Consider the following 14,556-nt stretch of genomic DNA (forward strand, 5'->3'; position numbering starts at 1 on the left):
AATCATTATTTTCTGACCCCCATCTCACAAAATTACCTATTATCAGTACGACATGCGCGACCCAAATTCATCACGAATGACCTCACGTTGTATTTCTGGGGACTGAATTCCTTTTATTGGCTGTTTAATGATGATCCCTGGAAGGTTGGAGCCGAGGTTGTGCACAGGATGTGAGGCTACACGCAGCACCGTGATGCCACGCGGGCGCTCAGGGGCTCCTTGTGCGCTATGAATGCATTGTGCGCAGCAAACTGTTCAACACCAACTCTTAGTAGTATTTCACCAAAATAACTGTGACGCCTACAGGTACTAATCTCTGTGATCCTGTGCAGAAGTGAGAGGCGATCGCATTTACCACTTACCAGCCCACACACACACACACACACACACACACACACACACACACACACACACACACACACACACACACACACACACACACACACACACACACACACACACACACACACACAGAACGTTTCACAGATAACAGATATCCAACAATCACAGATATCCAACAACAGGCGACACTGCTGAACAACCCTGATGGGTATTTAATAACCGATTAAAGAGAAGATACTGTGGAACGTGGTTTAATCAGGACAGACTGTGGACAGCAGAAACATGTAGCGTACAGTAAACCAGCTGCTAAATATTGAAACAGGAGGACGAATTATTCTTTATTTATTTTGGTGGCCGGTGAATGGAAGCGTCAGCATGTGCCAAAGGTCGGCCATCGGCTTTAATCAGCAACTGTGAGTGCTCAGTTCCCGTCTTTTCTAATTTCAACGTCCGTCCGCGCTCGCCCGTGAAGAAACACAAACACGCTCCTTATCCTCCTCCACCTCAAAACTACAGAAGCCCGGCAGCTTCACAACAGCGATCCGAGGCGATAAGGAGATGGAGGGGAAAGTCTGCAGAGAGCAGAGAAATAAAAAAAAAAAAAGAGGAGAGAGGCGGATCAGGAGGATAATTGGGTGGCAAAGTTCAGGCCGCAGCTTTCTCCGTATTAAACCTACCCTTAGTTCACACTGGCATAATTTAAAAATACACCTTCCTTTACTCCTGAGACCGGCCGTTCTCCACCTTTCATGTGCACACCTGCCTCTGTTTCATATGGTGATTTAAGTAAAAAACACAACCCCCCGCCCACCCTGGGCCGAGTAATCACTGTTTATCGCTGCTCTATCATTAAGGTTTATGAGACAGGATGCATGAGCGTGAGTGTTTCTATTATGTACATGCACGGCCTTGCCTTTCACTGGAGTAGATTTAGACTAAAGCCCAGTTGGAGGAAGCCGGCGTTTCCCCTGCATTCTTTGGACAGTGGCGACCACCCACTGCCAGAAAATTGCTCAGTGTGCTAGAAAAATGCAGAAACAATGAAACTTCGTCATCTGGACATATTTAACAAGCAAAACAAACAACTGTACAATAATTACAGTACAATTGTCCACATCGGGAGACACTTGAGAAGTCTAAACCGATGCAGGCACCGGCGAGATGACTCCGACCGAGCCTTGGAAATGCAATTATGTTTTAAATTGGTTTACAGAGACAGGTTTGAAATTGGCAGCATGTAAGAAGTAACTTTGTATGGTCTTGTAGGTATAATTTTATTTTCATCCTGTCAGAAAGACACAGCAGAGGGAAAGGTATTAAGTTTTCTGTCTGAAAAGCAGATAACAATGGCGGGTGTCATATGCAGTTCTCCTTTGAAATGTTAAACCTGACCCTGTATTTTTTGACAAAAGACGACTATACGGCAAATATTACACCCTCCTTTTCCATACAGCTCTCGTCAGGTTTTAGATAACTGACCCTCAAATTCAAGAGCAGAATCCATTTCATCTCGATCCCTTTCTCTCTTTTTATTTTTTTCCCACAGAACGCCACTTTTGTGTTAATTTCTCCACTCCATGCCCTCTCCCTCCCTATTTTCCACTTTCTCTGTGGCTGGGTAGCGTGATAGGAAAATTACAGGCCTAAGAACATTTGCCTTGCTTCGGCTACAATTAGCCATCATTTTAATGAAAGAAGCAGCGTTTACCCCCATACACCTAGAGGAATGGAGAGACATGGGGGAAGAACAGAGATAATGAAAAAGACGACGTTAAGATGGAGGAGAGCTGGGAAACGTGGGATTTAGTGTGAAAAATATTACAGTACTTCTCATTAGTTTATCTGCTCTGAGTGTGTATGTAAGATAACATGAAGCCGTCACAGGCTGAGAACATATTATATCTCAGGGGACTTTCGATATGTACGAGATAAGTTAGTTTGGAGCTTCTTTCATTCATAATCTGACGGTTCGTCCTGTGATGAGGATTAAAGCAAAACCAGATGTTCACTGAATTCTGTCACGTTTCCTTTAGAGCTTAAGCTTCATATTGAAATAGTTGGCATGACTCCAATGTGAGAAGAGGTTAGCTGAACAACTGTCCACTAATGCTTAGTTAAACTAACCAGCTTCAGGTCATACGGTCACATTTATAGAACAGTACAGATGTTTCCTCTAACTTCTCCAACCACTGGCAGGAAAGTGAAACTGTCTCCCAGTTTTAACGAAAGCAGATGTTTCCAAGTGGTGCCAATATTCACACATGGTTAACTGCTGATATTAATGAGGCTGTCCGTATTAACATTAGTTTGATGGATTACAGCCGATAAAACGTGGTTAAGTGTGTTTTGCTTCTTGGCACATTCCAATAAAGGACTTTGCAGAAGATCTGCAAGTGTTGTTTTTAGTGAGGCCGCGTGTGCACGTGAACATGGATGTTTAAAAAGCTAGGCACAGTGCGTGTGTGTGTGTGTGTGTGTGTGCGCGTGCATGCACACATTGTGTGTTTCTGACAGAGTTGTGTCTACTGGGGTTAGACCTCAGCTTCCTGCTGTTTCTGTCCCCTTCCCGTCTCCTGCCCCGGTGCAGGCCGGTCGCCAACATGCACATCATTCACATGCACCGGCAGCCGAACGGGAAACCGCTGAAATGCTCGTCTACTGCATAACAAAGGCCTCCTGTGACACGTGTGGGTGAGCTCGGCTACTTTAAGTATTTGCGATGGAGCGGCGAGATGAAAGGAGCAAAGGTGGGATGAAGAAAAGGTGTTAATGTTCGACACTTCTTTTCTCTCCCGTCTGCAGGGACGCATATGAATAAGTGTTGTGGACGGCCTCTGTCCCAGAGCAGGATGTGACCCAGTTAGGGAGAGAGCTTCATAGTTTAGAGCGACGCTGCCACAGAGGATCCAGCGGACCGACCCAAAGCACGGCGGATTAAGAGCAGGTCTCTGATACCTGACCTCGGAATGTTTGGGCTTAAGTTTACGTGGCCATGAGAGATTCACTGGACAGACTCATTACATGGATCATAGCTGAGGAAGTGTTTCCCCCAGTAGGCAGTTCTCAGGTTTCACTCTGGAGAGCATGAGTAAGAAGCCAAGTGATTGCCCTTCCTTTAATAATGAGTGTTAGTATTTCTAGTTGTTACATGCTTTGATCTCTGGGAAAATCGCCTTTTTAACTCTCATTGTTTCCCCTTGTAAATCTGAGCGCTTCTCCTTGGTGTCGGCTGACGCATCTTTTTAATGAACAGTGGTCAAGTGAAAGGAAAACTGTCACACAGCACAAAGAGAATCTTTACTTCAATCACAAAAGCTAGAAAACTTTGGACCTTTGTATGAAAAGGGGTCGAGGTTAAGAGGATATGAGACTTGCTTCTGCCTCTCTTCATGTCGTCGCCTACGAGTAATGAGTTCTGACCTGCAGTGTCAACTGCAGAGCAGCATCCGTGCATCCTGGACTCAAATAGATTTTTTCCTTCTCTGCCCGAGACCAGCAGAACCCACGTATCCGTGAACTCAGAAATACTTCCAAAGAGACGGCTCTTGACCGAGAGTGAACATTATCTAGTGAAAGGTGGCTTTTATGACTGTCTGGCGGTGCATTAGAGTGATACAATAAAAGGTGTTGGCTGCGCATACTGACTAGGAGCCAACTAACAACGGACTGACACAGAATATTAACATTTGACTCATTATAAAAACATCACCTCTTTTTCCTGCTTTTCCTCTCAGACACATTAAAGAGCATCAGACGTTTAACACGTGTCGCTCACACAGGGCCATCAATTAACTTGCTTTGCCTTTCATCACATTCCTACTGTTCTGGAATATTGATCCAAAACTTGGTGCATTCACCTCCTGCTACTCCTAATTATGGGCACTGTTTTCTCAAGCCCGACTCCAAAATAACCCGATTCCACGAACAAGTGAAAGGCTCCTTGAGAACACTGTTGCAGGCTGCACCAGCTCCCTGGTGGCTCCCAGACACAGAATCCTATAAGGGAGGGAATGAACAATTCAAAAGGCGCTTTGTTTAAAGAATCATTCATTTGGGAAGGATGTGCAGCATTTTTCACATACTCCACAAACTACCACCTTTAAAATGGAAAATATACAAACATAATGAGGTGAATCCTAAATTAGCCAGTAGTTGTAGTTGTGTAACTACTAGGTTTCACATAAACTATCACATTTATCATTTGCACTTTAACTAGAAGTCTAATTTATCAAAGCGAGCAGTCAGGGATGGAACTTGTTTCTCTTGAACATCAGATAATGTTTTTATTCATCAAATGTAAAAAAAAAAAAAAAGCAATACTTGCCATATTCATTTCTTATGGCACCAAGTAACTTTTTCAAAATGTCAAAACAACTGAAATCTAAACCAAAGGATCCCTCATTTATTATTCAGCTTGACAAAATAAAAAATCAGATCCTCACATTTGAGACGCTGGAACGAGATGATGTTTCAGGCGTTTCTAATTTTGGGGCGAATAAAATCAATAACTTCTGCTATGAAAAACAAACTTCAAGATGCTCACAGTTGCTCCTTTTCTCTCTTTGTTATTTGCTATTTCTTAACCTTTATTTCCCTGTGTCAGATCACAATTACCAGAAAGCCACATGCTTCAACTAAACCAAACAAATCTAAAAATACAAAGAAATTTAAAGTTTCCCAACCACTGGTCCACCTTCATAGGGTCTGTTGCTACGTCTGTATATTGATTAGTGTAGCTAGACTCATTAGTCATTAACCTGTACAAAGGGACACTAAAGAATTAAGACATTATTTATTGGATGCAAACAAAGACGGTCCTGTCTTTGGAAGTATTATATTTTATGCTTGAAATGCAGAAAAGCCTCACGACTTAAAGACCAGAGCCTCATTAAACAGTGTAAAACAGTACACTTCTGTGCCACATACCTTCAATAAAACGTTTCACTCTGTTTGATCCGGTCACACACGACAACCTGGAGCCTTTTAAAAAGACAAGAGTCAACTAAAACTGGAGGTCAAACTAGTTATTTTAATTTGAAAATAAGCCTTTGGTCACCGATTTATCATTAGTGTGTTGTACTAGAAGACATCAGACTCGTGCTTTGGATGCTTTGATCCAATTGTGCAGTAAACTCACACTAACAAATATCACACATATTTCGTAAAATGAAAATAGTATCTATGATCTTGAAAGGACTCCTTACTCGTAGCTACGATAGAAGGATGTTATTACGTGTGTGTTGTTTTACCCCAGCAGCAAGATCAGCATCAACCAAATGCAAACACTGATGTGATCAACACCTGGAAGCTACTTTATCATTGCACAGTGGTGGATGCAGCTCTCCACAAATCAAGGAGCCTAAAGTTAAACTTATCTCAGTAATAGGAGCCTTAAAGGCAGATGATTGTTCATACCGCAAGTGAGTTATGTGCAATCAGTGCAAGACGGGAAAGTTGTGCGCTTGCTTCCAAGTCCTTCCTCTGTCTTTACAGAGGATATTTATTCTGTTGTCAGGGAGGCCGGAGGTGGGGCTCAGTCCTTCACTCAGGCTCCTACGGTGCTGAACCTGGGATGATCTTCTTAACCAGCAGGAAACACTCCCACCCTCCTGTTAGCCCTGACTTTCTATGACTTAACCAGAATATTTGGCCATGAAATAAATACTGATTAATTCTCAGGAAATAATATAACTCCAATAATTTTACAATAGCTACAATTTTGTGTTATACAACAGTATAGTAGTAGCAAAATGAAGCAGATTTTGGTGAAGCATGTCAACAACTTACACCAGGTGACCCATCATCTTTGAAATCTAGCATGATGAAAAATCCACATTGCTGCTTCCACCGCTGTGATTTATCTAATGAACTGAGCCCAAAAACGTCTACTGCTGTACATAAAACAGAGTTTCTATCAAAGCCTTTACTAGAGCAGAATCTACAATTCATTTGGTCATAGGGAAATCTTGGCGCGCGCACACACACACACACACACACACACACACACACACACACACACACACACACACACACACACACACACACACACACACACACACACACACACACACACACACACACACACACACACACACACACACACACACACACACACACACGGCTTTGCAGTGACTAATCTGCTGTGGGAGGTGGACAGCTTGAAGCTAACAGTGCAGACTCCAGCTAAATAAACCATCTAAGGATTGACACATCTAAGTCGGGATACAAGAGAACAGACTCCGTTCGAGAATTTTCTCTTTAACTCTGACACGTCAGACTTTTTTTCCCTTCCTTTTTCCAAACATAACCAACAACAAACACACCAAAAGATAATTCTTTTTATCAGTCGCTCAAACCTGGCGCTCGTGTGTCTGTGCGGCACTGACCAACGTACGTCGGAGAGAAAAAGGCTCGTCTTCGACCGTGAAGCCATTTGTTAGAGCACAAAGAGACTATTTGGCTTCTCCTGGAAGCCATATTATCTTTTCAGCAGGGGGTGCATTCAGTAGTTTACAAACCCGCAAAAATGGACGGGATTTAAAAATACAATGACTGGACAGGGTTAAACATAGCCAGCATCACTGCCCATTAAAAGCAGTACTAATATATAAGTGGATACAGGGGAGTAGGATGCTCCGCTGGCAGGAAAGAGGTGTTTCATTCTGCTCTGACTGCATTATGGAGCGTGGCTCCTGGTTGGAGCTCAGCGCCGATAGGCTGAATATGAGACCTGTCACGACGTGCCTCCTGCAGCAAAGCAAAGGCAGAGTCTCAAAGGCAGCGTCTGGAAGGCGGGTCCTGGGAGACGCACGTGCACACGCAGGTGTCAAACCCGGAGGATCGCGCTTTAGCCCCGAAACCAGCACGCCCAGCGAAAGATGTAGGTCAGCCGGCGTGAGCAGGGGGGGGTGTTGGTTGGAACATCCCAGACTCAAACCGAATCCAACTCCACCGGCGGCGCACGCTTCCAGCGCACATGTTTTCTCGCATCAAGGTTGCTTTATTTAATCAGCCCGCGTTCAGCCGGCCTCGCGCCCCCGCCCCCTTCAAGATTTGATTCTATTTCCACATCCAGTGACAAAAAAGCAAAGACGAAACAACACATCACAAGACAACAATGGCATGTGGAAATGCTTCACAAAAGACTTTGCGTTCGACACAAGGCTCACTACGCCTCAAATAACAGCCGTGATTAGTCTGGCAGATAAATGGGAACGATGGACCTGAGATAAGCAGCTCCTTCTCTATTGTTGTCTCCTAATTAAAGGCCTTTTTAATCCCTTTATTCTAATCACATATTCAGCCTATCGCTCATATCTCCAATAGCGTCTGGCCCCAGGTGTGTAGCATCATTATGCAGCGGGCGGACGTGCGCATACTCGCACCTTCCTCGCCCTCTCTGCACTTGCTCTTTCTTATTTCGTTGACTCATGCCGCTCTCCCAATCTCCCCTTGACTCACTTCAAAGAACCCCCCCCCCCCTCTAAAAGTGCCATTCTCCTTGGTGCTTATAGCTGATAGGCTGTGGCCTCATTCCCTCTCCACTGCAGCCTGTCCCCATTGTGCCCCACTCTCGGAGAGCGGCGTGTGGGTGGAGGACAGACGGTCTCTCCAAAAGTGAATGTCTGACGCCGATGCATGGGCCGGGGGTGCATCCTCTCGCAGAGCCCAACCACCATCCACCTGCCGTTCCCGTCTGCCGTACGCATCCTCCTCCGAGTGGGGGTGAGAGACAGGGCTGAGAGTACTTGTGACACTCGGATGCCTGTTTAACTCTTGAGGAAGCTAATCATCAGGCTGAGGTGCTGAGAATGATGGGCTCCAGCCTTTCAGAGAGGGGGGAGGTTGCTTTAAATGCAAATCCCTTTCTTATAAAAATCGGTTCCGTTTAAAAGGATTTCTGGGAACCAATCCACATTTCCACGGCAGGGGAGACAGTCAGCAAGAGAAACAGCATAGCAGCAGTCAAACATCAAGGAGACAGAGGACGTGGAAAGAGTAGCAAAAGAAAAGGCTACATGTCTGTGAAACAGGGGATTGAGGCTCGAGTGAGGCCTCGTAGATAAAAACATCCTTTCTGTGTTCGAGACTTAGGGAGTTTTAGTTTAGATTGTTAAGCATTATGCTATTCATCATACTAATATGCTATAAACCAATCCGGGGTGAACGAGTAAACAGAAGACAGGCTGTGTACAAAATGTGAGCACATCCACCCTTTCGGGAGTCTCAGAGCTGATCCCAGTTCTGCCTTTCACCTACAAGTGATCTACTTCCCTGCAGAAAACATAAATACGAGCCCAGGCTGCTTCCACTTCCACAATAACAGACTTTCGGGTCTCGTTTAGCTAGTTATGAGCAACTGGTGCAGGACACAGATGTGCGAGGCCCAGCTGCTTCCACCCCACCACCATCAGTCAACACCACGGCACCATAATCTCGTGATCGCGGCAACTCTGGCAACAATACATCAGCTTTCATGAAGGATTACAGATCGCTGGAGTGTTTTTTTCATAATATGCTTTAAATCGCGTAGCTCTAATGGAAATGGGAAATTTATGAATCTCATTACTCCCACTTTGCTCCTGGTCCGTCTACTTGTAGCCGCGTGAGCTCATTGTTCCGCACGGTGGCTGCATGGAAGCTGTCAAACAAAAAGATGTTAATGTCACTCCTTTCGTGTGGGGGTTGCTGTGGTTTGCGAGGGAGTAGCACGGAGCAGCTTGTGGAGTTTTGCAGGGCGCAGGACGACGCTGGTCTTTCCATTAGCAGAAGCTAAAATGCGCCGTCAGTGTGCAACGTCCAAGCCGTCCAAGGCTGCAGTGTACTATAGTGCAACCCATAACACTCCCCGCTGCCATCGGAGAGGAAGATGGATGCGCGGAGATCGAAGGACAAGATTCCCTGCCAAAAATAAACACTTTTGGGGAAGATGCACTGCGAAGTTCAAAAGACAATCGCACATCATGTTGAGAATCCCAGCTATTTCTCCACCACGACTGACCTGCGGTCAAGTTACACGGACGCGTGTAACCAGAGCCTCGCGGTGCATTCCAGACATGGTGTTTTTCTGGGCATTTTTTTGTGCAGAGATATGAGCGGAAAAGCTGGAGTGGGAGAAAGAGTCGAGGAGAGGAAACACAAAACACAAAGCGCAATTAGACAATAAGGACAAGTTAATTAAAAACTACTTATGTGACTTTTTTCCCCTTGTGCTTCTGTTGCACCAGGGGGACGGAAGCGATGAGGAGACTGTAACCTTCCCCTAATTAATACATGAACACACTTAAATGCCACATTTCCATGTTTCCATGTCATTTTATTTTTACTTGTGATTCGATGGATGCTGCTCTACTGTAAGTTCTCCATCTCAATGTGTCACCTTCTCCCATCCAAATGAAGCATTAACACCAACTGTTGTTTATTCAAAATAATTAATGAAGTCATTATCAGTGATTGGACGAAAAAGTGAATTAATTAGCATCTTCATTAGCAGTTTGTCTGAAAATGTGTTTAAAATAATAATAAATCTGGACTGTATGACAGTTACACCTCTGGTAATCACACAGGTGATCCAGTAGTGGAACAGCCTTATGACACGAGACAGAAAGCATGTCAAATGTCAGAATGTGTCCCTGTATCCTTGGTGTCTGGCAAAATGTTTTAAAATCTCACCGACGACAGCACAAATGTCATTAAGGCTGTGGATCTGAACTGTCTCCATCGTTAGAGAGACAGAACCTGTAAGTGCAAGCATCAGGAGGCAGGGAGGAAAACACAGTGAGTACTTTATGGGTTGAGTGTGTGCAGGAGGACAGGGAGCCTTAATAGCTGACATTCATAAAGTTAGAATATGTTGTTAAATCATAGCAGGCGACATTAGTGCGAATTATTAATACTAGATAAAAAAGCTTTTCAATTTCAGGCCACTGTTCTATTTTCCTGTACAGGATATATTTTATATGCAGAACACGTTTGTGTGTTTGTTTCTGTGAATCCTTGTTGCTAATTTCTACCCAAAGCTTGTTATTAATTTCCACCCAAAGTAATTATCTGATCAAGAGGTCTGTGTTTTAATCTTCATGGCAGACAGACGGGAGAGAGACGCACGCGCCGAACGAGCAAGTGGTGTGTGTAAGTGCATCATTTATCGTTTGGTTGGGAAAAAGGAGGGGAGATTTGGCAGCTGTGAGCTTCATCTGCCCTCCCATCAGATCATTACAGAATTCCCTACTAGACTGAGAACAAGGAGGAGGACGATCCACAGTGTGCTGACAGAATAGCGGGCCATTACCCCCCAAACACACACACACACACACACACACACACACACACACACACACACACACACACACACACACACACACACACACACACACACACAGAACCCTGACATCTTGCTCCCACTTGGTGAGACGCAGATGTGCTGGCGCCGGTCGACGAGGCTCTACGACCCCTCAGCTACATTCTGCTTCTCCATAACGTGTCTGCTGGGCACCTGTTCGGAACGAATCTTGTAAACACCAGTGGGGGAAAAAAAACACACTGCCAAGCCAATTGAGACTATTTTAAGGGATTTTCTAAAGGGGACGCATTTAGCGATGCTGCCAGGAAAAACCAACTGGCCACTGCTTCCCACACACAGATCTGTGGGCTGAAGGAGTTCACTTTCTCCTTTTGGATGTGCGACAGCTGCGAAACCTGCAGCCGCAGCTGGACGAGGACCGACCCCCGGGTTCCAGAAAGCGTGGGCTCGAGTTAAGTGTCCGGGAAAATCCCACTCTCCCCAGGATCCAAAGTCAACAGCGTTCCTCCCGCAACAATTCCGACTCTCGGTAGCTGCGGTAACTTAACGACAGGAGAACACCCTGAAGAAAACCATGGGTGATGTCACGTTCCCTGCACCCGTGTGTTTGTGCAGGGTGGAAGAGAGGCCGCCTCCGAAGAAGAAAAGCAGCGGATACACGGCGTCCAGCCTCGAACCAGAGGCTGATGACAGAGCTGCGTTCCGGCCACTGAGATTGTGAAATCATGCAAGTTCATTGTGTTCCTGTTTACAACAGCTATTGATCGGAATGACTTTGGTGGTCACTGTTTTTTTTTTGTTGTGTTTTGTTTTTTTTCAAATGGCAAAGATTTTGCACTTTCAAAACACCCGTTGCACAAAAAAATGCACTAAGCTGCATGTTCATACTGCACGTGTGACCACTGTGGGGAACACGCAGCGAAAACATGCTGCCAAAAGGAAGGAACGTTAAAGATAGCAGCTGTGTTTAAGCTACAAACAGAAGAAGCCGATGGAGACGGACTGGTCCTTTACACAAACACAACCACAGGCAAATAAAGACCATTTCAGGGCCCCAGCAGCATTTACACACCATTCTTTGATCCTCACGACCACAGCCTTATGACGTCAGTACACAATTTTCTGGGGTTTGACTAAAAAAGTGTGTCTGTAGCATTTTCTATTGTAAAATTTAATTATTTTCTACTGCTAAACTTCCCAACTAAAGTCAAAACAGAGACAGAGGCGCCGAGATGTGAAATAAACACTACGCACTGAAATAGTGTCTTCCACCCCTGCAGGAAGTGAATTATCCAGACATGTTGATGCTGAAGACGGAGACACACACTCACTTGTAAAAGCAGAAAAAGTTGCCATCATCATTTGCTTTTAAGACTGTGACAGATAACTTCCGCCTTGTTTACTCCTCCTGGGCTTTCATTTGCACACGGTGTCAAACCAGTGGCAGATACTAATGTAAATGAATGACCCAGATTACATATTTGATACAAAGTGGTAGCTGCTGTTGTTCCTCTGGCTGAAAGCTTCTAAAAGGCGCCATTGATTTGAAGGTAAGCTGGTTAAGTGTCCCCCTGGAAACAGCTTAGGAACCTTTTGATGACTTGAAAGTGAAAACTCACACTGACTGGGTCTCAGAGACGGGCAGCCTTCGAAGGGTTAAACCAATATTTACTGGTATTCCTTTGGCAACATTGTGGGAAACTCATTAGAAATAAATTAAATAATCTGCTGCCTGAAGCATTTTCTGAACATCTGAACATCTTCTCACTGACGTGCCCACCATATTGGGATCATACAGCATTTTTAATTTGGGGGGCTGCAGTCATATCCTGCCGTGATACTTGATGATTCTCTCTTGGCTCCTGCGCTGTACTGTACGATGCATCCTACATTATTACATGCAAAGGGAGCTACGGACAACAAGCACAGGCAGCAGACAAGCGGGACTCACCTTCCTCTGCAGACGCCAGGAAAGCCCAGTGCAGAAAGACGCAGCCCAGCAGGACGCTGCTCCAGGACGCCAGCTCCATGGCTGTTATATGGAACGGGAAGAAATAACCGGACTCGCGTTCTGCCTTGAATTAATCAAGCGGCACGTGCAGCTCGGCTCTGGACCCCACTGACCGCAGACCAGTGCGCGTTCAAAGCGGTCATCAGCTCAGAGAGCCTCCAACACGCTGCAGGAGGAGAATCACTTACGCCGAGCGCGGTTGTGAGTGGTTAATGTGAAGCGGGCGGACGCGCCTCATTACACGGCGAGTGCGGTTGCGACAGGCTGGAAAACTTCCCCCTCGCTGTCCAACTTTGTGTTGTGGGGAAAGTGTGGGCGGAACGCGGCGGCGCGGCTGCGGCTCCTCTCCCGCCTCAGAAACGTCTTCTCGGGGACGCAGACGCGAAGCCTCGGCTCCACAGAGGCGCTTCGTGGGTCTCTTCCCCGGGTCTTCTCTGCCCCCCCCCACACCGCTCCGGCGCGACGCGCGAGCGGGCTGAATCCGCATCCAGGTCACCTCACCGCGCGCCCGTCACACGCAAACGCACGCCGCATGACCGCGCGCCTCCCGGCCACGTTCACGTGCGCTCCGCCACGGGGTGTTTTCCAGACTGTTTGGATGTGGCGCGACAGGTCTAGTCTGGCCTCGTCACACAGACTAAATCCGCAGAAGCTGAGGGAAAATGTCCGCCTTGCTCTCCGGAGATGCGCGAGGACCCGGGCGCACGGCGCCAGTTAGAAGTTATGGGCTGAAGTGGATGGTTGAGTCGCCTCCGTCCGCTGAGCTGGTCACCGACCACTTCACAACCGCATCAGACCCCGCGACGAACGGCATCAACAAGCACCGCCCACCCCCCCGTTTCCATAACAGCGGAGTGAAGAAAACGCGATAAGATACGCGATTTCCGAGAAGCGCCTACAAAATAAAACCCACCAAGAGACTAAAAGCCCTACAAAAACACTGTAAAAGTAAAACACAAGATGGACCCTAAGGTATTTAAAATGACCCAAAATGAAAAATTGATATTGCATGGAACATATATATTCATCAACAATTAAATTAATATAACATACTTAGCGTTACATGTGTAACATGTAACACATACATACACATAATACAGCCCCGCCTGCATGGTCTCTCTTCTAACAAAAGGCTTCATGTTGTTTCCCATTAGCATATTTCAGCCCATGTGCTTGTTCATGGCGAGCAGCAGATGTAATATGTCCTAACCCAAGCAGTGCCAGGCCATTTATCACAGCCTTGTAGCTGTCTACACGCGCTCCAGTGGGACACACCTGTGTCTTTGCGCTTTCATTAATAGCACTGCAGGCAAAGCCACGTACACTGTGCCCGGTTCTCTTGGCTTTGATTGTTTGTTTTCAAGCCAGATGGGTTTTAACATGGAAATGTCCTATTTCTTTCCAAGAGGCACGTCAAAGGCAGGGTCGATCGATGCTTTTATTTTGACAACAACCTCGCGCAGCTTCCGGTGTCATTGCGATTATTCTCTGTCACGAAACGAAAATTACAATCAAGCCGGTCATCAAGTCAGTGTTCTATACAAACGCTGACACGCTGTTTGAGTTTACTGTCCTGTAATTGAAACGTGCAGATGGCTTGAGTTGAGTGTGTTAGTGTTGGTTGAATGTACAGGCATTTGGAATGTGAGCTCATTCCTCATACTGACCATAATCAAATGCAGCTTTTACAAAATGTGACTGAAGGTCTGTAACATTTAACAGCTTCACATTTGGGACGAATCACTGGCAGGGAGCTGCACCACTGAAGGGTTAGAGCCGTCATGGACCGAGCTGATAACTTGTCTTCTACATAAAGAGTGATCTCCATCTGAGGTTCGAGGAAGATGTTTTGGATCTTATGAATAAAAATACTTCATAACAATATTAAAGAACAGTATGT

General features: G+C 45.7%; 1 protein-coding gene across 1 annotated transcript in view; it reads right to left on the minus strand.

Annotated features, from left to right (window-relative positions):
- The window catches only part of ephb4a (eph receptor B4a), a 29,041-nt gene extending 15,552 nt beyond the window's left edge, over positions 1 to 13,489 (minus strand). Inside the window, exon 1 of the mRNA XM_029172785.3 lies at positions 12,597 to 13,489. Coding sequence (XP_029028618.1) covers positions 12,597 to 12,675 — 79 coding nt within the window. The 5' untranslated portion in view covers positions 12,676 to 13,489. The remainder of the gene's footprint in view (positions 1 to 12,596) is intronic.
- Between the last annotated feature and the right edge of the window lie 1,067 nt (positions 13,490 to 14,556).

Source organism: Betta splendens, chromosome 14 (assembly GCF_900634795.4).
Source record: "Betta splendens chromosome 14, fBetSpl5.4, whole genome shotgun sequence".
Classification (NCBI taxonomy): Eukaryota; Metazoa; Chordata; class Actinopteri; order Anabantiformes; family Osphronemidae; genus Betta; species Betta splendens.